This window comes from Gaeumannomyces tritici (assembly GCF_000145635.1).
Source record: "Gaeumannomyces tritici R3-111a-1 unplaced genomic scaffold supercont2.2, whole genome shotgun sequence".
Lineage (NCBI taxonomy): Eukaryota > Fungi > Ascomycota > Sordariomycetes > Magnaporthales > Magnaporthaceae > Gaeumannomyces > Gaeumannomyces tritici.
Window position 1 is genome coordinate 5,103,917 of NW_008804546.1, and position 24,912 is coordinate 5,128,828.

General features: G+C 55.5%; 9 protein-coding genes across 9 annotated transcripts; 5 read left to right on the forward strand and 4 right to left on the reverse strand.

Moving 5' to 3' along the window:
• Window positions 1-91: 91 nt before the first annotated feature.
• GGTG_04264 (hypothetical protein) lies at window positions 92-3,536 on the forward strand. Its single transcript, XM_009222057.1, has one exon. It carries the CDS (start codon window positions 567-569, stop codon window positions 2,967-2,969), a length of 2,403 nt encoding a protein of 800 aa, XP_009220321.1. The 5' UTR covers window positions 92-566; the 3' UTR covers window positions 2,970-3,536.
• Window positions 3,537-4,100: 564 nt separating this feature from the next.
• Window positions 4,101-5,030, reverse strand: GGTG_04265 (hypothetical protein; the record flags this gene model as incomplete). Its single annotated transcript, XM_009222058.1, is given in 2 exon segments — window positions 4,101-4,114; window positions 4,124-5,030. Coding segments are annotated over 2 exon segments (921 nt in total).
• A 1,398-nt stretch (window positions 5,031-6,428) lies between these two features.
• On the reverse strand, window positions 6,429-7,913 carry GGTG_04266 (hypothetical protein; the record flags this gene model as incomplete). Its single annotated transcript, XM_009222059.1, has 2 exons — window positions 6,429-6,938; window positions 7,898-7,913. 2 exons carry the CDS (start codon window positions 7,911-7,913, stop codon window positions 6,556-6,558), a joined length of 399 nt encoding a protein of 132 aa, XP_009220323.1. The 3' UTR covers window positions 6,429-6,555.
• A 976-nt stretch (window positions 7,914-8,889) lies between these two features.
• GGTG_04267 (hypothetical protein) lies at window positions 8,890-9,658 on the forward strand (the record flags this gene model as incomplete). Its single annotated transcript, XM_009222060.1, has 2 exons — window positions 8,890-8,977; window positions 9,504-9,658. 2 exons carry the CDS (start codon window positions 8,890-8,892, stop codon window positions 9,656-9,658), a joined length of 243 nt encoding a protein of 80 aa, XP_009220324.1.
• Window positions 9,659-10,882: 1,224 nt separating this feature from the next.
• On the forward strand, window positions 10,883-13,038 carry GGTG_04268 (hypothetical protein). The gene is made up of 4 exons (XM_009222061.1): window positions 10,883-10,998; window positions 11,083-11,292; window positions 11,402-11,557; window positions 11,635-13,038. Exons 3-4 carry the CDS (start codon window positions 11,490-11,492, stop codon window positions 12,572-12,574), a joined length of 1,008 nt encoding a protein of 335 aa, XP_009220325.1. The 5' UTR covers window positions 10,883-10,998; window positions 11,083-11,292; window positions 11,402-11,489; the 3' UTR covers window positions 12,575-13,038.
• Window positions 13,039-13,328: 290 nt separating this feature from the next.
• On the forward strand, window positions 13,329-14,131 carry GGTG_04269 (hypothetical protein; the record flags this gene model as incomplete). The annotated part of the gene is made up of 2 exons (XM_009222062.1): window positions 13,329-13,409; window positions 13,877-14,131. 2 exons carry the CDS (start codon window positions 13,329-13,331, stop codon window positions 14,129-14,131), a joined length of 336 nt encoding a protein of 111 aa, XP_009220326.1.
• Window positions 14,132-14,549: 418 nt separating this feature from the next.
• On the reverse strand, window positions 14,550-14,903 carry GGTG_04270 (hypothetical protein; the record flags this gene model as incomplete). Its single annotated transcript, XM_009222063.1, has 1 exon — window positions 14,550-14,903. One exon carries the CDS (start codon window positions 14,901-14,903, stop codon window positions 14,550-14,552), a length of 354 nt encoding a protein of 117 aa, XP_009220327.1.
• Window positions 14,904-18,458: 3,555 nt separating this feature from the next.
• On the forward strand, window positions 18,459-23,636 carry GGTG_04271 (dDENN domain-containing protein). The gene is made up of 3 exons (XM_009222064.1): window positions 18,459-20,047; window positions 20,128-22,434; window positions 22,510-23,636. The coding sequence occupies exons 1-3, from the start codon at window positions 19,225-19,227 to the stop codon at window positions 22,947-22,949; spliced, it is 3,570 nt and encodes a 1,189-aa protein (XP_009220328.1). The 5' UTR covers window positions 18,459-19,224; the 3' UTR covers window positions 22,950-23,636.
• Window positions 23,502-24,912, reverse strand: GGTG_04272 (hypothetical protein). The gene is made up of 2 exons (XM_009222065.1): window positions 24,466-24,912; window positions 23,502-24,363 (listed from the first exon to the last, which is right to left on the reverse strand). The coding sequence occupies exons 1-2, from the start codon at window positions 24,689-24,691 to the stop codon at window positions 23,993-23,995; spliced, it is 597 nt and encodes a 198-aa protein (XP_009220329.1). The 5' UTR covers window positions 24,692-24,912; the 3' UTR covers window positions 23,502-23,992.

Here is a 24,912-nt window from a genome sequence, read left to right on the forward strand (position 1 = left end):
AACCAGTAACTAAGGGGAAAGCAGCCAGTTGGTGTGGCGGGAGGCCAATTCCCCCGATGATAGCTTCCGATGCGTTTCGGCCCTGTCATTCGATGCCTGCCCTACGCGGCAAGCAGCGGCGGGCGCTTACCGGCATTCACTCTTAACGCGCCCGACGCATGGCATTGGAGCACAGAGGCTCGGCAAGACCTATTTTTTTCGACCACAAGAGGAAAAATGGCAGCTGTACAGCAGCGCTTGGAAGTCCAATAATATCGTGCCAAATCAACCAAGCATTGCTCGGTCAAGGTCAGGCTGCCTAACAAGGGCGCCGCAGCCAGCTGGAACGCCCCGCGCTTATTGGGGCAGCGTGAGGGCGAAGCGGCATCCATCATTTCGGCCTTTCCGTCGAATACGATTATCAGATAGCCGCCCTTCGTAACCGCGATGGCGGATGGCGGTGGTGCCTGTGCCTCTTTATTGATTCTTAGTGGCCTCTCCAGAAGCCGCCGAGGCGTCGACATCGACCATATTGTGTTGTCTTCGTTTGGGGCTCCGGGAAGTATGCATACGATGTTGTGGGGAGCATGCTGTTGCGCCGTTTAAAAGGAGCTGATGCGGTCTACCCCGACCCTCTTATTGCTTTCGTATCCCATCATGCACAACCCTCAATACTTCGCGCCCTTCCAGCTTCCGCCAAAATGACACAAGGTCCCGACAGCAACGTCGGCAACAGCCACTCCGCACTCCTGCCGCCTGGCCCATCACCACGCCAAGGACATGTCGACAACCCGTTCCTGCCCCGTGACGACGCCGCGCCCGTGCCTAGCCGGCCACGGCCGGAGCTGAGGAGGAGCCTGGGGGTCCTGAAAATGCTAATACTCGTCGGTGGCACGCTAGCCATTTTCGCTGTCGTCGGGTTTCTCGCCTTTATTTGGAAAAGCGCCAACGACGCGATCGTCGAAACTTCGCCCTCCCCCTCGGCCACCGTCTGGAAGCGCCTGCTCGACTCGGGACGGCTCCTCCAGGTTATCACCGTATCCACGGTGCTAATCCGCTTCGTGGCGGCCCTGCAGGTCGGGGTCGTAACCCAAATGCTGGCGTCTTTCGTGCTCGAGCGCGGCGGGTGCTCGCTCGAGGACCTCGCGCTGCTTTCTCTTACGCGGGCCGAAACCTCTGGGCCTTTCGGAGGGGTAGCGTTTGCCATATGGAGGCAGCGTGGACTAGCGAACAGGGTTTTTGGGGTTTTGCTTTTTCTCCTCCTTATTGTTTCGGGGGCGACCCAACTCAGCTCGACAATCCTCGTTGCCGATTTTGGCCCGGCTAAAGTCTTCGGCAACTACAACAAATCCAACATCAATGTTGCTTTACAGCATCAAGGCTCGCCGTTTTGGGGGACCGAAAAGAAAAGCTATTGGGCGAGCCGAGCCCCTGCTTACTTCCGCTTCGCCGAAGATCCGGGCTCGGCGATCCAAGGGGAAGATTATTACGACACAGGCACCACCATTCGCGCCTTTCTTCCATTGGGCAGCTCCAGCCAGCGCACAGCGATGCGCAGTTACGCCGGCGTTACGTCGGCGTTTGACGCGCGTGTTGCCTGCGTTCGCCCGCGGTTAACGGGAATCAGTGGCAGCCTAACCATTAACCACATGGTTCTTAAAGGAAATATCTCGTGGACCGACCAACACGAAGGCGTGCAGCGCTTTTTTCACCTTGACGATATTAATGCTCGCCGTACTGCAGACGCAGTACCCTTTTCCTGCGTTATAGTTGACGCAGTTAAACCCGACTTTAACTATCCCCAGCCGCCGGTAACCCCGATGCCGATCTTTATGTGTCCCGTCGGCGATGAAGTGGGGTTTATAAAGAGTGTAATGCGCCCCGAATGGGATTATACAAACCGAGGATCAGATGGATACTTTCTTTTTAATTTAACGGCGCCTTTAAACCTTTGGAAGCAACGCACAACGACCCCGGATAGCACGCCCGGCGAGTGGTTCCTTAACCAAACTGGGTTCGCCGAGTCGAACTCTTCGGGGATATGGCAAAGCCTCCGCTTCGACGGTTCAAACATCGGCATCGACATCACCTTGTGCTTCTTTCATCCAGACGATAGAAATTACCAAATTACCGCCAACAGCACCCGCGACGGGCAGGAGCCGTCGCCGCGGTGGTGGAATACAAGAACGGGCGAGTACGGCAGCGAAGCGGCGCGCGACTTTCTCGGCGCCACGCTGCAACGCCGCACCCCTGAAGACCGCGGCCTACTGCGCTTGCACCCACAAAGGAACTGGTCGGCAGCAAGGTCCAAAGCCGAGGAGGCGGTCCAGCCTAGGACATTTTATAACACTTGGTCATCGTGGGTAAGACCCCAATTTGGCACCAGCATTTCTTTAAACACCGCCAAACCTTTTGGCTTTGATGGGATAAACGTGCCGCACCGGAGCCACGCGAGCCTTTTCCAAAACATAATGGCGAACACGGGCAACAACGCGGCGTTAGCGCTGCAAGCGCTTTTCACCACGCTTATGCAGATGGCTTATTACGACCTCCTGGACGATTCCTACGTTGAGCTCACCTCGACAATGCTCTTCTCCCAAAACGTCATCATCCCGAACAAATGGACCGGCTTTTTAACCTTTTGCGGGGTCTTTGCCGCCCACTTCGTCATCATGCTCGTGATCACGGCCGCCTTCTTAAACACGAACAGGATAAGCTTTTTGGGGAACGCGTGGCACGCCGTCGCGCAGGTGGTGGCGGAAGCGCCACCAAACTTGGACGTTGTAAAGTTTACGGACAAAACGGACGACCAAGTCAAAAATAATCTGCGCCGCAAGCCTGGTTATCCGCCCGTTTTTATCCGCACATCGGCGGTGGGCGAGCAGCAGCGCAAAGGGAAGGGCGAAGAGGCGGAACAGAACGGATATAAGGGTTTACAGAGTGAAGACGCCGACACGCTGCGTCGGGCGCCTCTGGGAAGCACTTCTTAAGGCTTGGGCTGGCATGCAAGCACACGACACCAACTGCAAGTGCGCAGCGGTCAGCGAACGAGGTGAAAGGATTTTACTAGGCACGTGGTGGAAACGCTTCCTGCGCCGGCCGCGGGAATGGAAGGACGGTTTTCTTGCCGGCAACAAGCTCGGCAATGTGTAAGCTTTTTAGGGGTCCACGTCGTCTTGAGGACCTTCAGGCTGGTAAGCGCACAGTGCGTCCCATTAGCTCCAAGTTTCGAAAGTGTTGTTTTCTTGTAGGGCGGCGGCGGGCGCGGACATCGAGGGCAAGTGGCCGCGTCCAACAGCTCGTTGGTAGCTACTCCACAGCCAGATCAGGACCTGTTCCGCGCGCAGTGGTGGACCAGAGGTCCATCTGGCCAACCTGGTGGTTCCTCTACCTGACCGTGCTCTGGTCGATGCATATCGCATACAACCCACAGGACCCCTGTCCCGATCAACGCTACCAGTGGCCAAGATGCCCGCCAAGATGCAGCTGCGGATGGCCTTTTTGTTGGCGTGGGCCAGACCTCGATCCAGGCTTGACGAGCGAAGCTCAAAACTCCAACCTGGTTCTGATCCAGACCTCAGGAGACCTTTGGCACAGCAGTGGAGACGTTGTCCATGTGTCGTCATCGGAGTCGCCATCACTCTCGCTTTTTAAGTCCTCCGCGTGGGCGAGCACCGTATTAACACCGAGAGAGAGGACGAAAACCACCCTATAAGCAACAGAGCTCCCTATGACAGCCACATACGACCATACACTGGAATATACGGGATCCCGTCCGCTCTCCCCTAGTCAAACCAGTGGGGAGCAGATGCTTAATGGATCAAGCTGGAAGGAACACCGACGCCACCGAGGACAGCAGCCGCTGCGGCACCTGCACCCGCAGGGGGCGGCGAGCCAGTAAGACGCGCCTTTCTCCCTCCACGACGGCGGGCAGTTAGTTGGCGGGGTTTGCCCGGCGCGTCCGGCCGCAGCCTTGGTGGTCATGAGCCACCACGGGGATCTTTATTGGTCTTGACTACAGCCTTACCTAACTTATTAATTTTAACCCGGCACCTGGAAGTTTCGGTAGAGGGAGGGTGACGAGTGGTGGTGGTGGTCCACAACCGCACACCTCGCTCGCCTCAAAGCAAAGTACCTGACATACACTGCGGACAAGCCCTCCCTTCCCCCCCAGCAGCACGCGTCGCGTTCTTCAGAAAACAGTTCCCGCCCGCGGATTTGAAAATATCCTCGTCCATCCTCGCGCGCCACACCACGGTGCGGCAGACCACGGACGGGTTCGATAGCCCTTGCTGCTTCTGAACCCTGGGGGACTCCCTGTTGAGGCTGGCGCACGCGAAAACGCAGTCCTCGAAGCTGTACGCTATGGCGGACTGCAGGTCCTCCATCGTGGTGCCGGGAGCCTCCGTGCCCAAGCCGGCCGAGTCGATCCCGCACTCTATCCTGAACCGGGAACCCTCGAACGCCGTGACCGTCAGCCCTTCCTGCCGGGGGCAGGGAAATGCGAGCGTGCTGACGTTGCGCCAGCTGGCGGCCTCGTAGTTTGTGAGCATCGTGACTGTTCCTGACGTGCCCGCGGCTGGTGGCGCTGATGAGGCGGTGCTCTGGTTTGATGCCGGTGACGTTTTGCATTCTGCGGCGGCGGTGGGAGCGGCTGCCGTCCCCGCCGCCGGCCGGCCGGCCAGCATGGAACCCAGGGCGCCGCCGACGACTGCGCCCCCGATGATGATGCCCAGGAGGAGGCAGGCGGCGGAGGCGAGCAGCCGGTCGGGGTGGCGCGGGCTCCTGCCGCCGTCGCCGGTGTGCTTTTCGTGTTGCTGCTGCTCCTGCTGGTGCCCGTTTTGCCAAGCCGTCGTCATCGCTGGCATCTGCTGGTGCTGTGGCGGTGGCGGGGAGGTCGCCCCGTAGCTCGTCTCCGGAGTGTGAGGCTGTCCTTGCCATCCCTGGCCCTGCTGTGGTGTCACTATGTGAAGCTGGGGGTAGTCGCTGTCGTGCTTGACCGGTTCCGGCCCGGAGCTGTAGAGGGCTTGAGGCCCGTTGGCGTCACTCATTTTCTGGTGGAGAGATAAAGAGAGAGTGTATGTGTGTGTGGGAAAGAGGACTTCTCAGAGGGCGTCGACACCAGAGTCTAGGGCTACTGTCTGTCAAATTCCTAATACGATCCCGGATCAAAAAAAGGAAAGCCGACCAATCTAGCACGAGCCGCGAGCTGAAAGCTACTGTGATCTCAATGTTAAAAGCAAGCTAAGCAGCAAACGCCATGGGCGCTAGTCGCCAGCATGTTATATTGACGCAGCCGTGCCCCGGACACCACACCCTCTGTCGATCCCCCTGCGTCGGGACGGGGCGCGGATGCGGGTCCTCATCTCGGGGGCGGGCTGTATCAGGCGGTGATAAGAGCCGGGAATAGTGGCCGGTAAGGCCCGTTCCACACTTTTGTCATTTGTCCACCACTTGGCCAGAGAGCCTCGGTGGCTTGAGGAGAAGGCGACCAATGAGACCCCATTCGCGGTGTTATCGCTATTCAACCGCAAATTCACCTAGGGTTGCATCTGAGCGGGCCGCGGGCGGTAATATTAGACTTATTTGGGGGCCGTCCATCTCTACTGGCTGCTGCCGTTCAATACAAGCAGCCCGATTTCTGATACGGGGGACCTCGAGACGCGAGTACTCAGGTGGGTAACCACTGGGGAATCCTCGGTGTTGTATGTTTTATTTTATTTTTTTCCTATCCCTTACGAAATTGGCCGTCCAGCTGCTACATTTTATTTATTACGGTCCCGAGGGGTGCGCTTGAAATGGGCTTAAGGGCGCTACAGTAAACCTCGTTACGGTAAGCTATGTTATGGCGCGGCATGCCTACGTTAGCGGTGAGCTGGAGCTTTTGCAAAAGTCAAATCGAAGCGTGCTTTGGCTAACGAATGGAAAATTGACAGCTGTGCATCCCTGGCTTATGGGCCTGCGGCTAACATCTTGCTTGCCAAAACGGTTGCCAAGCCTCAGCCCTATCCTGGGTCGGCGTGGATGGTGGACAAGGGGCCGGAGCACAAGGTGGAGGGGAAGCATGAGGGTCCCGGCCCAAGCGCTATTGGCGCGTCTCAAGGCCAGGACCCCAGCATCCCTAGGGCACAGCCCCAACACGGTTCAACACCGTGCACACGTATAAATTACCTGTACACCGATGTACAGGGTGTGGATTTAGAATGGGAGGTCATCCAGACTCCCGACACCACTTTAGCTATCCCTGCCTCGACTGCCACGATTCTCGCAAGGATACGCGCGAATCGAAACAGGTGATTTTCGTGTCCATCTTTTGTTATTTACCAATAATTCGGTCCATTACCGTGCCCGACGCAAAACATACATTCACCAACTAGCCCTCAATGGACGACGGAATAGATACTTTGCATATTATATAATAACCGATGCACTAACCAACCACCCCATTACCCTAACCACGGAGCCGCCGTAACAGACGCGCAGTACGAGCTCCCATACGCAATGACCGTCGGCGCCACCGCCGTGCCGCACGCCCCGTTGGCGCAGTCACGCAGCCCGAACCCAAAGTTTGCACTCTTACAAAGGCAGCACGGAGCTGGCGCACCTCAGCGCCGAATATTGCGCGACCATGTTGTTGAAACACGTTTGCCCGCACGACGGCAGGGCGGCCAGCCCCGTGGCCGTATGCGTGGCAAACGCGTTGGCGCAGTATGCGCTGCCAAAGGCGATGGCGCTGCTGGCCGCCGCGGCGTCGGACCCGCAGGCGCCGTTGGAGCAATTGCGCAAGCCGTTGCTAAAATTGGCTTTGTTGCAAAAGCAGTACGAATCCTGGGGGCTGGCGCAGCCGAAGCCCGAGTACTGCGCAAATATATTGCCAAAGCAGGTTTGGCCGCACGCGGGCAGGCTGGATACATCGGGGATTGCCGCAATGCTTGGAATAATGGTGGTTGCGGCTATGGCTGTAAATTAGGTCGTAACTATAAAGGTTGCTTTAAAAGTGAAAAAGGATAAAGTACAATTTTTATACAAAGGTTGGTTGCATAGCAAATTAGCTTAGCATTTTATGCGCTTTATAATTGGAACGGTTTGCGGAAAAAGCAAATTAAAAGAAATATTAAAAAAAAATGCTCCAAAACTTACCATTTTGTTTTACAATTCGACGGCAGCGAACCGCATACGTTATTTTTGTTGCAGCAATTTTTAAATATTATATTGCAAATGTAATTTTTAGCGCCGCTACAAATGCCGTTTATAATGTTTCCATTTAGCTACGAAAGCGGGCCCGAAAGCGTTAACGGAATCGTGCAATTTCCGAGCTGGTATACGTTGTAACCGCAGTATTCCGCGCCCGTGCTACACTTGCCATCCGCGCAATCTTCTTTGGGTTTGGGGAAAAGCACGCGTTGGTATAAACGATGTTTAAACGAAGTTTGCTTGGATAATCCGGGAAATGGGATTTACGCAGAGTTGCCGCACGTAAAGGTGTTTGCGTTGCAATATTAATTTGCTGTATTTATAATTTTTTCGCAATACCCAGGTTTAAAAAAAAAAATAGCAAATACATTGTTCGCGCAATACAAACATGGACAAAATTAAATCCTATATTTAAATTTCCGCTATTGCAAACCGTTCCAACGAAAAAATGCCGCTTTTTTACTTTTATTCCCGCAAGGTTACCGAGTACGGTTACTTTTGCTTTTAAAATAATTTTACCGAAATTGTAGCGTGGTTTTACTTTATTAAGCTTGCGCAATTTTAAAACGCCGGTTTTATTGCTACTATTGCTAACGGCTTTGGCAAACCTTTTTTCCAAACGGACAATTTCGACGCTAAAACTTACCCCGTGCCCGGCGCTTTAAATTTGCAAGCTTAATGCGGAAAAAAGCGACCGGGCTTGCCGGTACGAAAACAGCCATACGGGCAAAACCAGCCATTAGCGCTTTGTTGCTATAGAAGCAAGCCGCTAAAGCCGCAAAAGCGAAGTACTCGTTTACCGCGGCGGCTAAAAAAACCTTCCTAACCGGGCCGAATGGATAAAAAAAATATTTTGCTACCGTAAATTGTAAAGCGCCGGCGGGAAACGGGCGCAAGCGCAAAGCTTAAAGCTAAATACCCGGAAAAGGAATTTTATTGGGTTAATTACCGTAACGGGCACATGGATTTTGTAAATAACCCGTTCGACGTTTATTGGGGTTGCGTTACCGGGCTTAAAAGGGATCGGGGTAATAATAACGGCAAAAAAGGGAAAATGGGGATAACAAAAAAAAAAAAATTGTTGCGTATAGCGCTTAAATTAGGTTTAATTTAATCCATTTCCGTTCGAATTTACGCCGCTAGCGAGTTTTCGACAATTTTTAATATACGAACTGGCAATTTAACATTTATCCAGACATGGAGCTTATAAGCTTAATGTATTAAAAAATCCCTAATCCTTTCGGTACAGCAGCAAAAACGTTCGTTTTTGGATGCTTGTAATTCCATTTGTTATTGGTTTTTTTTAATTAAAAAATAGCTAATCGCGCCCAATTTACACAATTAAACATTCCATAACATATATAGCACGTATTTTGTTTAAGCTTTAATAAAAGCAAACGGCGGCAATTAAAATAATAACGGAAATTTTTTTACGATTAAAACCATCCTAAACAATACAAATGTTAATGCAAAAACAATTTTAATAAATTACCAAAAAATTACGGCGCGGAAGCGGCCGCAAACAAAAACGCTAAGCAACCGAATAAGCTATTAAAAGTGCGCGAAACCGGCCGGGGGAATTTCGAAACGTGCTAAAGCAACCGTTTAATTTTGGTTGGAAAGCTGAAGTTCCAAACGGCGCAATACAAGGCTCCAAAAACAACGTTAACCGCGATAAAGCCGTCGTTTATAACGGCCGTCTGGTTAAAAAAAACGATGGATCGACTGCTCGCCGTTGTAAAGGGCGTTGTTGGGGTGTTGGCTCGAAGAGGATGGTTCGCGGTATTTTTTATATGCCCATCCGGTACGGCCTGTTTCGTTGGCTGCCGCCGGTCCGGCTAGCCCAACCAAGCCCTTTTAAGGATTGGGCTGGGGTGCGCACGTTTCGGCGCTTAAAACTTTTAAATCGGGCGAAAAAACGGACGCCGCGTTAAAAGCTTCCGCGATACATACTTGGTTGCTTTGCCCAATGCTATTTATTAACCGCCAATTAAGGATATAAAATTGAAATCCGTTATGTAATTAACAAATTAATACTTTTCGTGGCGAAATTGCACTTTTCGCAGCGTTAAATTAACAAACGATACGACAAGCCACGACTGCTCGATACGCTTCCATTTCCAAACGCTACCGTTACAACGACGTAATTGCAATTTAAGGGTTGGAAGCAGCAACCGCCAAAGCGGCTGCCAATGCCGCAGCCGCCACCGCCCTGCCGGCCGCGGCTCGGCACAATTTCAATCCAAGGCCCAAATAGCAGCACGGCATTTAGCAAGCCGATAAAATAGCCATGGAAAATTGCGCCAAGTAATATAACAATGGGCCAAAAGCTTTAAGCTTATTAACCCATCCATTTAGCCCATTTTATGCGGCGAAAAAGGCTATTTATTTTGGAATTTGTATATTACCAAAAAATGTATCCAAGCCTTTAACCAGCACCATTTTAAGCGGTACATTTATTCTTTTAATTAATATGCATATTTAGCATATACATTTATACGGGATATATTTTTAATTTGGATAATTTTAATAATACAAATTGGATTATATAGCTAACGTTACAATAGCAAAACGAAAAAGCCTAAATGATATACGCGCAATGCGGGGCGTGCTTTCCGTAAATTTGTAACTTAAACTTTTGTGTGCGTTAAACGTATAATAACCTTTTTAAAAATTAAGTGGCAGTTTTGGTTATTTTAGCATTGTGGTTTAGGAAGGGTTTCCTTTTATCCAACCACCGTAACAATAAAAAGCATGGAAAGGAGCATAGAAAAGGCATAAAGGGCAATATAAAAGAAAATGTAAAAATAACATCGAATAAGCTATAAAAACGGCATAAAAAGGATATTAAGCGGAAGCATGCAAAAAAATTATTAAAAATGTTTATGTTGGATATTTATTGTACGGCTTGTAATTTGCCCGCTTTATATCCGTTTTATGTTAATTAATATTAATTATATTCGTTGCTAATTTGCAAATACGCTAACTTTACGTTCCCCAATTTGCATTGCAAACAAGTTATTTTTCGGCATAAAATTACCGAACACGCAAACGATAATGTTACGGTATATTAAAAACTTGCATATAAACCAAAAGCGAAAACAATCCAAACCAACGGTTTGGATCGCTTATGGATTTTTTATGCCCAACGCTGCGATCGAAATAAGGCTGCAATGCACGCAAAAGCACGCCACGCTATAACAAATGGAAAGTTAACAGCATCCCCGTTTTTCGGGTAACGGCGGCGTCGAGCTTCCGGGGTTTATCGATGTACGCTTTTAACCGATTTGAAATACGCATTGCTTGTCGAAAAACCGTAAAGCAGCAAAAAAAATTACGCTCCGGGGCCCGTTACCATTCCCGCGTGTACTATAAAAGCTAAAATTAGCTGCCTGCCTTCCCGAGCCGGGGTGTAGAATTTCAGTGCTGCCTTTTCAAAAAAAAAAAAAACTGCAATTTGTCTCGACGACAAGCTACCGCCTTTACCGCGGATATTTCCCAAAGGCTGCGTAGTATCAAATCAGGTTTCCGCAGGCACCAGGGCCAATTGCGCCGCCTTTAGCAGCTTAGCTACGGTGGCGGAATGCGCACGATTCGGTGCAAATGCGAAAATAAACGGTAAGGGAACGCTTGGCTAAAAGGGAAGCAAAGGCATCCGTTTTTGGAGGTGAAACCCTCCGTTTCTGGAGGCCTGGATCCCATTTGCTCTTAAAATCTCCCAGTACTAAAATATATGAGGGCCGAACTAGTAGTGACCATTGGGGAATCCTCGGTGTTCCATATTTTTTTTCTTGATTGTTGTTTTACGTGAACCATGCAGTTGAGGTAATGTTTGCTCAATATTTAAGTCTGGCTGGCCTCGTGCGCCACCCTAGGCATTGGAGCCCAACTGAAGCTGACCCGCTGTAGACAGCGAAACCCTCGCGCATTGAACCTCTAGTGCTGTGGGCAGCGTGGAAATTCACCTTTCTCCTCAATCAACGGCAGCCCAGCCTCAACCCATACCAGCAGTAAACACAACCCAATTTGACTTGGCAAAGGGCGCACGCGAAGACAGAGGCGGGCAGCGTGATTTACTGACCCCGCGACCGTGTTCCAAGAGGCTATTTGTAGTGCCAGGTGGGAATCACAGGCCAAAGAACCTACCCCTCGTCCGCCGCCGCACGCACGGAATGTGGCCCACGTTGTTTAGCTTGGGCTAACAGTTAATGTTCGGGGAGAAACACAGTTAACCTGCCCTGGCCAATATCCGCCCCGTTCCCTCCGGAGGGCTCTGAGCAAGAGGTTTCAGGGATTCTAGTGCCTCGAGTGTCGTGATGAGCCACCAACGATATCCCTCAGATGCTGTCAAGGAGCCGCATTCTATATCGCTAAAAGTGCTCCGGTATGTCGGACCGCTGCGCTCCACATGTGCTCGCGTCCACGGCTATCAAGGTACAGGATACTTACACGGCATGCTAGCTTATCCCGCCCATCTCTCGTTCCCCAGTATCCAGTGAAGTCTCCCCTCGGGGCCCAGACGGCGGGCGAGGCCTCGGCGCCGGCGTCCCTGGCTTACAGCTCAGAGGACGGCACCAACTCGGACCCCTTCATCTTGAGCCCCATCCTGAATCTGCCGCCATCGTTCGGGTCCGCCTACGTTGGAGAGACGTTCAGCTGCACCCTGTGTGCGAACCATGACGCCCCCGTGGCGCCGCCGGGGGCTCCGCCGGCCAGGGCGAAGCAGGTGCGCGATGTGCGCATCGAGGCCGAGATGAAGACGCCCGCGTCGGCAAACGTGACCAAACTCGACCTCGGCCCGGACCACGCGGGCGGGAGGACGGGCACGGGCGGGGCCGGAGGGGTCGACCTGGAGCCCGGCGGGACGCTCCAGAAGGTGGTGAGCTTCGACCTCAAGGACGAGGGCAACCACGTGCTCGCCGTCACTGTCAGCTACTACGAGGCCACCGACACGAGCGGGCGCACCCGCACGTTCCGGAAGCTGTACCAGTTCGTCTGCAAGCCGTCGTTGATTGTGCGCACCAAGGTCAGCGCGCTGCCGACCGGTGCCGTCGCCGCCGCCACGGAGAAGGAGCTCACCACCCCCGCGCGCCGGTGGGTGCTCGAGGCGCAGCTGGAGAACTGCGGCGAGGACCCGATCCAGCTGGAGCGCGCCGTGCTGGACCTCGAACCCGGGCTGACCTACACCGACTGCAACTGGGAGGCGGCCGGGGGCCAAAAGCCCGTGCTCCACCCGTCCGAGATTGAGCAAATCTGCTTCGTGGTCCACGGGACCCCGACACCGGCCAGCCTGGTCGACGGGAAGGTGATATTCGGGATCCTGGGGGTCGGGTGGAGGGGCGAGATGGGAAACAGGGGGTTCCTATCGACGGGAAAGCTGGGCACCAGGTTCATCGTCTAGCCCCTAAACACACAGATGGCATGCAATGAGCCGTCTCGTGTCCCACCAGCTATCCCCTATGTACACTATACATCTGTTCGTCGGGGAGGTGCAAACACAAAACATTTCAGATAATTACCCGAGATGAAGAAATGACGGGCGATATGCACGTCCCAGGAGTTCTGGCGACCGGGTGCTGCCGCCCCATGATCCTGGCGGAAGCCAAGAGGGCCAGACGGGCCGTCAAAAAGGGATCGCCGCTGCAGCACGGCGGCTGGGCAGATACATACGAAAAAGGAAGCGGGGTCAAGTGAACGTCGATGAAAAAAAAGAATGATGGAATCACAAATGGAAACCAGGCGGTACGCATAAGATGTTTATCCTTCATTTGCACTCAAACACAGTCGTTTGCATAGTTGTAGGCGCAACAAGCTCGACACTCATTTGTTGCTTGAAGATGATGTGCCAGGCGGTTCCAAGCCGAAGCCTCTTGCCTTCGTGTTGCTTCGTTATTGGGGCCGGATGCCAGCAGAGATACCCATTCCTGCTGCTGGCTGCCGCTGCCGCCCGCTGCTGTTGCTCCTGTCTGATGCTGTTGTGTGTAGGCGCCCAAGACTTTGCGCAGCAGGTCAGCCGAGGCTGCCGCGGTAGGCCGCAAAGTAGCCCGTCTTGAAGTCGAACAACAGGTCCTGGTGGCGGGTTCGAGTAGGATTACAAGAAAGATCGTGGTTATGCGGTGAGAAGGTCACTTGTCCGCAGCATTACTGCCCATTGCATGATGTCGGAGAACGGTTTGCTCATCTCACCAAGGGCTCTTTTCCACGTCGGCCAGGATGAAGTGAGGAAGGTTAAAAAGGTATACTGGGAGTGATGGAAAGCACAGAAAGAAAGGGTTAAAACACCAGCTCTTTGATAACGACTGTCAGATACAAAGGCTGCTCGAGCTGCTGTCCTTGCACGACAGCCGAAGTTGCAAAAAGGCCTCTGCTCCTGGATGGCGAGCTGTAACATATATGGATGGCCAATCAGAGATTTCAAAGGCACACAGAATCTAGGACCATGAAGATGCTGCTAGATTCCGCCTTGGCGTCGTTTTTTTGTCTGCCATCATGCTCCTAGCCGCATCCTTCCCCTTCTCCTTTACCTGGGTGTTGTCAGCTTTCCCTGGAGCTCCCTTAGACGTGTTCCGCCACCGCACCACATGCGCGGGAAAAGAATACGCCACCAAGGTACCATTCAAACGGCTGGGCCTCTGCCACACGCTCACTCACGTGCCCGCCAAAACCCGTGTTCACCGCGGCCCAGGCTCCTCCTGGTTCCTAGACGGGCCGAGTCCGCATCATCACGGTCGGCAACTCGGGCGCCGGCTTTGAGCTATGCAGGATCCTATATGACACCGGCGCCGTCGCCTATATGGCGCCGTGCTCCAAAGAAAAAGCCGAGATCGGCGGCAAGGCATCCCCACAGCCGCCGCCTTCTTCGCCCTCGACCCGGGCAGCCCGCGGGCAGGATGGCACTGTACGAGTCCCGTCTACGACGACTACACGGAGCTATACGCGGACCTGTCGCCCGGCTTGACCCTGGCCGATTCAGGCGCCTACGTAATCCCCTGGGGGAGGACCCTACCCGACGACAAGGTCGTCGGCAAGGACATAACGAAGGTCTCGCGCCTAAGGGCGAGTGTGGGCTGGGCTGCGGAAAACAGCTGTTGGAGCGGTGCGAGACCAAGTGGAAGCCATACGTGTGGAGGAGAAGAAGGGGTTGAGAAAATCTTTGGGATTATCTGTTCAGATCAGGAAATGCTACCATGTTGCCGAGAATACAGATAGGCTCATTTCAGTTCGGGTGATCTAGGGATACTCGTTTCGTTACTGAATCTGCTTCGACCCGTAGCTGCACCTATGGCTGCCGCCATTGGCAGAGCTCAAGTGCTGGGACTCACTTTTGCTATACATGGCATTTTTTCCGTGACTGACCTGCTCCCCCCAGACGGCGTTCAGATCTGCGTCCCGTACGGCTGACCCTTGAACCTTCCTTCGTGGTGAACCGGCAGCTTCTCGCAGAACTTGAGCTCGTGGACCATGTACTTCTGGTTGTACCGCTCGTAGGTTCGCCCCTTGTTGTTCCTGTCCACGTCGCCATAGTAGTTCTTCTTGATGTGCGCCTCCGCGGCCGGCAGGAACTTGTCCTTGAACCACTCGTTCTGCCCCTGGTGATCCTTCTTGGCCGGAGAGTAAAAGGCGCTGCGGTAGGTCGGGCTTGGCAGCAAAACGCGCTTCCCGGACTGGTCGGTATACGGGGCCTCGTACGTGTAGGCGCAGTGAAAGTAGCCTACGGTGCCGTGAGACATTATTGCAGCCGGTTGTTGTTTCTGATATGTACTCGGCGGGTTCCTGGTCGATTATGGGAAGGGGAGTCTACATAGATAGCCAGGGGATGTTTCTCTTTTGGGGGAAGGAATTGGATCAAGGGATCGCAGACAAGCAGGAAACCGAGCGAGCAGGAAAGGAGCCATTTAAGAAAAAAGCCGTAGCAAATGCCCTGTGCAGCCATGTACGCCCGGCTTTGCTGCCAGTCTTACACTCAACAAGACTATCAAAGGCCGATTGGTTGCCTTGCTCAGCTTCGCACTCGGGTGGCTAACCATAGTTTTCTGGGCGTGGCCAATGGTTTCATTGTACTCTGGCTTGGCTCGCTCGAATGCACTACAAGACATGACCGTTGAGCGGCAAGCGAGGCGCCAGGTGCGATATTGTCGAACCAGTGGTGCTGCTTGGGTCAAGGTCTGTATACCCGGACAGAGGGCGTTGATGGGTAGATCTTGTCCTCATGTCTGGAATGGAATATGAACAGAAGCATAGTACATGTGTGAGCAAAATTCTTCTGGATTCTTAGAGCTTAGGAAGGTTGGTGCTCCGAGGTTTGTGAGAGGCGCCAGCAAGAAGGGACCCACACCCGGGGGCGTCGAAAGGGGCTGTATGGGGGCGTAACAAGTAGCAAAAATCCAGACGCAGTAAGCTCTGGCTAGCTATGGCTTTGCCTATATCCAAGCCAGGTAGAGTATCTCTGTACTTTGTGGAAATACTGCCAGTTATATTTGCAAGCGTGAGATGGAAGTTATATACAGCTGGTAAGCACCAGCTTGTTATTACATGTATCTTTATCGCTTATCGCGCGTGAGAGGATACTGGCCCATGCCTGGGCCTTGGGGATATGTTTCAACATCCTGCAAGCGCGACGTTGATGTGCTGGATCAGTCTACGACACGGCCGACGAACAGAACCGAATGAGCGAGCGGGCGGGGCTATAGATAAGGTGAGGGAGGTACCGTTCGCACCAGCGATGCAGCTGTGTTAGCTCTGCGCTTCGCCGTTACCGTCCGGCTCGCCACCGGGATAGGTTCATGGGAGTGACCCGAGGCCTCCTCCTGAATTCATGGACAGACTGGCCAACGCAGTTACGATTTTTGGCGACCTGTTAGCTCTATATTCAGCTCGGGGTGACCGAGATGCCGTGGAGCATCTACTAGATGCTGTGAGGAATAGCCCGAGCTTGGGGAGCTCTTCGTACTGTGAACACTCAAGAGAACAACCCTCGTTGTTGGTTTCTTTGCCTCGTTCACCGAGCACCCAGGCGGCGCCGAAGTCGGTGGGCTCTTTGACTGAGCTGCGGTTCCACGCTGTCGCAACGTGAGTTTTAATGACAGCTCTTCCCTCCTCCCTTATCCACACGCACGTTGGTGGGTCACACCTCCATGTTCACCCACGGGCATATTCCGCCCGGGACGACGGCCTGGACGTCCCGGCTGGTGTGGAAAAAGATTGGGGTTGTATATTATGGCGTCATAGCTTCTCCCCTCTGGCCAATTCTTTGACATGGCGCATCTCTGCACAAGCCGTATTACTTAATGAACTCTTTGCTGGAGCGACACAAAAGCGAGAGGCCAACTCGCAAGATGCATGGATGGGCCGGCTACCTGCTCTCCATCCAGACGATTTACATGCTGCTTCTTGCCCCGAGTCGCACCAAAACGGCCCGGCGTCGGCGTCCACTTGGGAAGGGCCGCTGGGGGAGGCGGGCTTCGGCGGGGACGCGACCCCGGACGGAGCCCTGCCACCTTCCGATCTAAGAAGAGGGGGGTCTCGTGTAGGCATGGCATAGGGGATACGAGCTGGACGGAAACAAAGGTCCGGTTGTTTGCCGCGCCGACAAGCCCGATTGTGAGAGAGAAATGCCCGCAGCCGAATAGGAAGCGCAGCCGCCCGTCGGCTATGTGCCAGAGGGAAACAAGAGTGCGCCTCCTGTCCAGTGCTTTCTGTTGGGACGTGGAAACAAAGGCCAACTGCACATGGGGTGGCACTGCAGCAGTCTACTCTGTAGCATGGAGACCAACGGCTTCGCCTACCCGGGCGAGATTTCTCATTGCAATCTTTTTTTTCTTCAGTCTTGTTGTTTTGCCGTTTTACCGTTTGCCGTTTTCCCAGCCACCCAACCCGTTCGTACATGTGATGGACGGTGTTCTCGGCCAGCCCCTGGCCCCAACCAAGGACACAATTCTGCCCCTTGGCCATCCTTGCGCTGTTGCATTTTCGGAACAATACGTTGGGCGGGTGCACGGGCTGGGGCACAGCACAGGCATCGACCCTGGGGGAGAGAGGACCCCAAACCTGACGCGACGGTGGCAAACGCACTTTGCCGCCAAACCAATCTCGAATTTAGAGATGGAAAGCGGAGAGACATCTGATTGAGTCTGGTGTGGGTGAGTGGAAGAGTGAGTGAGTTGGATGTGTGTGAATGTGACATGGACCTGCGATCTGGGGATGGGCCAGGAACCTATCGAGGAGAATCGCACTGAATCGGCGGCCAATCTGGCCCGCCCTTAATTTTGAGGGATAGGCCCGGCTATGCTCACGGATGTGCACAGCCAGATACGAGCCGGGTCTGTTGGCTTGATCGTCTAGAGGGATCGTCTATCATGCTGCCACGGCACCACGGCTAGACTGTTTTCGGGACAGTCTCGCTCTGGTTTTCTGGGACCTGTGGGCGGCAGCCCATCCCTGCCGCGTGCATCTAGGCACGCCCTAGGGCGCAGAAGTTAGCGTGTGCCAGTGCTGGCTGGTGCTGGCCGGCCCCTATTTCTGATTGCACAGAGAGCCATCACCAGCCAGGCTGGCCAGGTACCTCATGCGGGACATGGATGCCTTGAGACCGGAGAAGACCGTTTGCCCGCCTGGCCCGTGGTTTCGAAGACAGACGCCCAACCTTGACCGGCCGGGGCACAGACAGCATTGCGGCCTACGCGCATGCAGCGGGAGATTTATGTGTAGGCCGGCCGCCCAGCGTGCCTGTTTTAGGCTCACCGCCACCGCGAGTCCCTTTGCTTGTCATCCCATGCTTGCCCATGGTCTGATATCACTGGCGTCAGGGGGCAATTTTGCACAGGATAAGTCGTTCGCACACAAATGTATCTATGTGGGTATGTGCCTGCAAATACCTATCTATGCATCATCGGTTTGCTGCAACAAAACGCACGCTAGTCGCAAAAGACGTGACGACACGATTGAGAGTCACGTCAGTCACCTTTTTCACAGGCCAGCGAGAATTGTGGTTGTATCCTCAGGGCGGTAGAGGTACGTACCCAGGTAGCATTGACGGCCTATTGAGGACCTATCGAGGGCCTATCCACGAGCGCACGTCAATCCATTAGATTGCCAGCGCTGTCTCCTGCGTCTCCTGCAGGGCAGCTAGACCGTGTGCCTGTCATATGTATGCAAGACGCGATTCCTAGTATTGTCCACTCCCAGCACCCGCGTCTGTCACTTGTCACTTAGCCTCCACTTCTTCTTGTGCCCGCCCGCCTCGTGTTGGGCCACCCCTGCCCTGTCTTTTCCCCTCCACCGCCGATGCTTGCCAGCTCGGTACCTCTCCGTCACAAGGCCTGGGAAACCAGAACGTCCAGCCCGGATTTTGCACACTAGTACTGCCATCTCCACAGACGCTGCTATCTCGTCCTGTCGAGCTAGTCCTGCAGCTGACTTGGTTAGCCGCTCGCCCTGACCTAGTCAAACCATCTCTCGACCAGCGCCGCCGCGGAAACTCCCATTTGTCGCCTCCTTCCCCTCGCCACTTGGCTGCGCCGTAACGGCTTCAGAAAACGACGAGAGATCCAAGGTGGGAGTCACGCCTCGACCCTCCATCCTCTTCCCGCTGCAACACCAGCCGAAGAAGGAGGGAGAAAAAAACAACCACCCCCAGCCACTGCGAATCAGAATTGGGCATTTCCTCGACTAGGGACGGCACAGGGCGGCCAGTCTCGACTCGAACGCGAATAAAAAAGCAAGCAAGACAAACACGCTGCTCAGTGGCCAAATCGAAGAAAGAAGGAAGCAGGAAAAAAGGGGCGCGGGGATAAGCGACAGACAACACTGACCAGCCGCCAGCCAACCACGGTGCCTGGCCTGAGACCTACCTCCACATCTGGACGAAAAGAAACGACGAAAGCTCTCCGGCAGTGGAGGGTCACCACCACGGCTCCGATTCAACGCCGGAGGGGGCAACAGCGCGCCCTCTGAGAGCGAGAGGCACCCGACACCCGCCTTCTTTTCTGCCTCTGCTCCTTCCCGCCGCGGGCCACCGATAAAAGGGACGGGCAACGGGCCAGATGCGTTGACATGGAGGGCTCGTCAACCCCTCTCGCCGACTACTTCTGGATCGCCGGCATCGAGTCCATCTCCTACGGCGATGCCCCGGCCCCCCAGGCCACGATCCAGCCGCCCACCGTCGATGAGACCATAACCGAGGATGGCGAGGCCGAGTCGGCCAGCGAGGCGGCGAATCCGCCCACGACGAGCCGGCCCGCCGCCGCCCGCCACTCGCGCCAGAACTCGGGCGGCACCAGGCTCTCCAAGAGCATGTTCGATTGCTTCGCCATGGAGTTCTCGCCCCTAGACGACAACAACGACGCCGGCTTCACAAAAAGCAACAGAAGCAGCGCGACTATCCGCCCTGTAGCCGGCAGCCCTTTGTCGCCCACATTCAACCTGAGCCTTAGCTTCGGCACTAGCAACGGTATCGGGAACAGCAGCAACGGCAGCAGGAACACGGAGAGCAACAGCAACGGCAATGGCAACGCCGCCCCTAGCTCCAACACAACCCCCAATCTCAACGGCACCTCCAACGGCAATGGTGTCGGGCTTTTTTCTCCGCCAGGAGAACGCCGCAACTCCGGGTACGACTTCGACTTCGACAAGGCCCTGTTCAAGTTCGCCTCAGAGCGCGAGAACTTTCTCGATGACTTGAGCTTCAGCGCCGGAGCCAAGCTGCAGACGCGGCCACCCATGGTGAACACGCGGGCCGAGCGGATCAAGGCCGAGGACGCCATAGAAAGCGGGAAAATGAGCCCACTCAAGAGCATCAAGGGTAGTATCCGACGCAAAATGAGTTTTAGGGACATGAACAGTGTGAGGAAGCAGTCTCTCACGCCGAGGCCTCAAGGTAAGCAGCAACTGGACAGGGATCGAAAGAAGCGAAACGGACGCAACTGGGAGCTGACAAGCCAACTCGAAACCCAACAGCCGCATCGATCCGCACAGCAAAGCGTCTCAGCAACTACAACTCGGTCATCCCGCCACCCGAGCCTCTCAACACCGACCCAGACATGCACCCCCTGAAGCGCCGATTTGAGCCGACGTTGCTGGACAGGTACCCGCCCAAGGACGCGTCCGACGAGGTGGTACGCAGGGGCCGCTTCCCAGACTACGTCCCCATGTTCGCCTTCCCCAACGACATCCAAGTCGTGTCTTCGGACGAGCGCCCACGGTCCACATGGCACGGCTTCACCATGACGGCTGAGGACAACAGCAAAATCTACGGCATTTCCATCATCGTTTGGACCGCGGTCAAGGTCGACATTGCCGAGCAGATCGAGAAAAAGTGCGAACAGTGGCGGCGGAGCCACATGTCCAACGAGGAGCGCGAGTTGGCGGCGAGCCTGGGCAACCGACTGGCCGCGGAGCGTGCGCATCTTTCGCAGCTTCTCGCCGAGCTGCCCGGCGCGCCGTCGGGGTCTTCGGATCGTGAGTCTCTGGATGAGGAGATCAGCGTGGTCGAGGAAAAGATCGCGCTGATGGCGGAGATGTTGCGGCCTTTGAGACACGGCGCCGCCTCCAAGATCGATGGGCTCACGGCCGGAGAGAGCGGGCTGTGGACGCCTCGGGCGTACGGCATCCTGGGCCGTGACGTAACCAAGATGGGCTTCTGGAAGGAGTGGTTGCGGGCCATCATTGTGCCCATGACGGACGGTGCGCTGTTGCGGGTGCCACCAAGCTCCCCCCGCGTCGGGCGCTGGCAGCCATTGGAGCGTTACGTGGTCAACCTATGCACTGAGGCCTTCAGCCCCACCAGCTCCAAGACGCAGGTCGAGCTGGGGGTGCGGGAGCTCCGCATGTTTGCCCGCAACGAGGCCATAAACGAGCTGCCGGGCTCGCGGAGCACAGACCTGTATGCTCTCTTCCGTTGCCTCTCGCTCGAGAACGTCGTGGCCGTGTTCGAGTATGCCATGTCCGAGTCGCGCATCATCTTCATCTCCTCCCACACGGCCATGCTCCACCTCGCCTGCCACGCCATCGCCAACCTTCTCTACCCGCTCAAGTGGGCCAGCGTCTTCATCCCCGTCCTCCCGGCCCGCCTGCTGCAGGCTCTCGACGCGCCCTGCCCCTACATTATCGGGATAGAAAAGAGGTACGAGAACATCGTCCTTCCTGACGATGACTACGTCCTGGTCGACCTGGACAGGGACACGGTCGATGCCACGGCGCAGCCGATCCGCTTGCCGCGACAGAACCGCCGCAAGCTCATGTCGCTGCTCCAAGCCGCCGCTCCGCACGCGTTGAGGTACGGCGTGAACCAGGGGCCTCCGCCTTATGCCGTCGAGTCGTTTCCGTACGACGGATTCTCGGCCGAGAACCCCTCGCTCTTCAACTCGACTCCGCCCAAATCCAGCCTCAACAAATGTGTGTCTCAAAACTCGGCAGCGTTTGGCGACGCCGACCCGTTGTCGCCGCACCGGCCACCGCTGTTCAACGCGTTTGTGCATTCCAAGAACGAGCTGTCCAAGGCGGAGCCGCCGGGAACGGCCAGATCCAGCAAAAACAGTCCGCCATCGTCGCTCTCTCCCGTGTCGACACACTTCCCGCCCATGCCCACGACGCCTGTGTCGAGGAGCGACTCCGGGTTTGCCGGCTCGGCGGTGCTGCGCGAGAAGCGGTCGACGCACTTTGACGAGAAGTCGCGGCGCAGCTCCTCGTTCGGCGTGGACCTCGGGCGCGGCCCGCTGCACAAGCCCAGCCTCCCCATACTCAACGGACACGCTCAGAGCCTTTCCATCTCGGCCATCTCGATAGACTCGCAGTCGTCGTATGGTGGGTATGCGCCGTCCACGTACGCACAGTCGACGTTGGCGGCGTCGACGGTCATGCCGCAGATGCTCATGCAGCCTGTGCATAGCACCGATACCACCATCTGGGTTGAGGGCCACTGCTTCAACTGGGCCCCCAGTGAGGCGAGCCCGACGTGTGACATTTGCGAGGACCGCTGCGAGGGCGAGGATCTGTTCAAGTGCGCGGGTTGCAACTGTGTCTCGCACGGCCGCTGCCTTTCGGTGGCCTGTCTAGTCTGCCCTGCCGCCTTCGACGCCGACCGGGTGCGCGCCGCCTTCGTCAGGTGTCAGGCCAGCCTGCTGTATACGTACCGCAAGTATCTCCTCCGGCCGAGCAGGGAACAGAAGGCCAACGGCCAGCTGTCCGCCTTTGACATGCAGGGTTTCATCAGGAGCCTGCCACACGAGCAACAGGAGTACATAGTGATGATGAGGGAAACTCAAGGTAAGTCTCAAGCTCGTGCTTGTGTGGCGACGTTATGGTTCGTCGGCTGACATTGGATATCCTCCGTTCCTGTAGCGTTCAACGAGTTCATCCACGAGCGGGAGCGCATACCTCCCAGCAATCCTGAGATCAGGCTCTTTGACGAGATCATACTTGCAAAGAAGGCGCGCGGCCGTCCGGCTCTCGGCTCGCTCTCGCGCCTGTCCATGATTCGGGCGTCCCATGTGGCGTCTGGCGCGGGCCACCTTCTTGGGGCACCCAGGATTTCCATAGGCTATCTGGGAGACACGACAGACCATATCTGGCGGACGGCGTCGGTGCCGCTGCCCATTGCCAAGTTTCCCGGCGACTACCGATCCGTCGTCACCCGGATCCCCACGAGGCTCGACCCTTCGCTGATGAAGGAACCACGGGCCATCCAGGGTGTGCCGAGGTCAGAGCAGCGTGGCAGTCGGGGTTTGATCCGGAAACAAGTCCCCAGCACATTGAGCGCGACTCCCCAGAGCCCTGGCTAGTCTTGTTGTTTGTTGAAGTTGAAGCCAAGGTCATTTGTTTTCTGCCTGAATGCTTTTGCCTTTGCTTTCCTCGTCTTCACACTTTTCCCAAATCGCCATGGCCTGGTCCGCAATCACCCTGCTCTTAATGTTGGAAAGTTCTTTTTTTTTTTTTTTTTTGGTTATAGTGAACCCCCCAATTGTCATCCCTCCAGGCTGTTGTGAAAGAGGCAATCCACTGCCCTTGTGGCTTTGTTTAATGGCCGAGATGCACATAAAGGGAAGTGACGACGGCGGTGGGTGATGGTGATAGAACATGGGAGAGGGACATGTGGCCAACAGGTACGCAGCCACGCGCCATTCTCGGAGGTGCTTGTGGCCACCTAGTTGTCAGGCCATACGCTCTCCATCCCTCGAGTGTAATAAGTCAGGTTGTTACAGATGGCACATCATGTAAAGGCAAGGGAAAATGGAGGGGGTTCTTTTCCGGAGTAAATGGAGGGAGGGAGATCATCATATTAGCATCATAAACGCCTTCCCGCCACATTGGATGAGCATGGACATTGGCAGAGGTATGAACAAACGGGCGGCCCGGATCTAGTGTTTTTTCTTCTCTCTCTAGACTAAAACAATCAATGCATATTTTCCTCTGGCTGCTGCGTCACTATCGGCAAGAGTGATGTTGCATTTCAGATGTAGGCATCATACTCTCAACAGTGTCCTTACATGCTGTCTTGGCCGCCGATGCGTCGCTCTGTTTGGCTGGGCGGGTTTTCCTCTGGTTGCTTCCAAAAAGAAGCAGAAGAGAGAGAAGAAGAATGATAGGGTCAAGGCGAAGAAGAAGGAAGAAACAAAAACAGGGGTATATCTATCTACTGGGCCGTGTCTCGTGATACAAAGGGTGGTACAGGGAAACTCCATGCCTCCAAACCGCGCACCTTGGAGAACCGCCGCGGAAACCAACATGAACGATGGCTGCCACGCGGGCGGCATCAGATGGGGAAGATGGGAATGCGTTGGGCTGCACATGATCCGCCGCCCGCCCGCACGCTTCCAGTCCTCTCTCATGTCCTCGCAGGCGCTGGGCCACCGCCACCGCCACCGCCACCGCCGCCATCAGCGCGCGGCCTTGGCTTGGGCACCTTCTCGTAGGCGTTAGGGCTGGGCTTCCTGTGGGGGCGGCGCGCCTGGCCGCCCCCGTCGCCGTCGTCCCTCCCGCGGCCGTGGCCGCAGTCGTCCGTGTGCCTGTGGGCGTGGCGGCGCGTCGGCTTCTTCTTCTTCCCCTTCCCACCGCCGCCGCCGCCGCCGCCGACTGCCTGGCTCCTGTTGCCGCGCGTTGAGTCGTCCGAGTCGGTGTCCGAGTCGGAGTCGGAGTCCGACGAGGACTCGTCGCTGGACGAGTCGACGCCGCGGGGGCCGTGGTAGATGCAGCAGACTTTTTGTTTTGGGAGGGAGGAGGCGTATTTTGTCAGCTACACTCAGGAAAACAGTGGGTAGAGGGGGGAGACAGGTTAGGCAAGTAAACAAACAAACATACCCTTGGACGACTTGCGCCCCAGCCCCTCGTTGTCGACCACGCCCTCGGCCCACTGCACCGACCGGCCCGTCGAGGTGGGGGCGCCGCGCAGGCGCAGGATAGGCGTCGCGGCCGACGGCGGTGTGGGTACCATCTCCGTCATCGTTTGTGTTGTCGTCGCCGCCGCCGCCGAGCGCTGTTGCTGCTGCTGCCCTGACGAGCCGGCGCCATGTTGGCTCGAAGCCATGGCTGTTGTGTGTGGGGATTGAGCAAGCTAGGGGGTGAGGCAGGCAAGCAGCTATGGAGGTTTGATTGCGAGGCGGCGGGGATGGCGGCGTCCCCGTCGATTTTGTTGGTGTTTGCCGGGCCAAAGAGGGGAGGTGATGGATGGTGTGTTTGGCTTGGTTTTATGCAGGGCGTAGCAAATGCCGTGTGTGGAAGTGAAGTGATGAGTGAAGAGTCACATAC

Excerpts from the sequence above, each read along its gene's own strand:
- GGTG_04271 (XM_009222064.1), top strand. The coding sequence starts at position 19,225 with ATGGAGGGCTCGTCAACCCCTCTCGCCGACTACTTCTGGATCGCCGGC. Across the intron at positions 20,048-20,127 it reads TCTCACGCCGAGGCCTCAAG|CCGCATCGATCCGCACAGCA; the intron begins GTAAGCAGCAAC and ends GAAACCCAACAG. Across the intron at positions 22,435-22,509 it reads GATGATGAGGGAAACTCAAG|CGTTCAACGAGTTCATCCAC; the intron begins GTAAGTCTCAAG and ends CCGTTCCTGTAG.
- GGTG_04272 (XM_009222065.1), bottom strand. The coding sequence starts at position 24,691 with ATGGCTTCGAGCCAACATGGCGCCGGCTCGTCAGGGCAGCAGCAGCAA. Across the intron at positions 24,364-24,465 it reads GGGGCGCAAGTCGTCCAAGG|TCTGCTGCATCTACCACGGC; the intron begins GTATGTTTGTTT and ends CAAAACAAAAAG.
- GGTG_04264 (XM_009222057.1), top strand. The coding sequence starts at position 567 with ATGCTGTTGCGCCGTTTAAAAGGAGCTGATGCGGTCTACCCCGACCCT.
- GGTG_04268 (XM_009222061.1), top strand. The coding sequence starts at position 11,490 with ATGAGCCACCAACGATATCCCTCAGATGCTGTCAAGGAGCCGCATTCT. Across the intron at positions 11,558-11,634 it reads ATATCGCTAAAAGTGCTCCG|CTTATCCCGCCCATCTCTCG; the intron begins GTATGTCGGACC and ends ACGGCATGCTAG.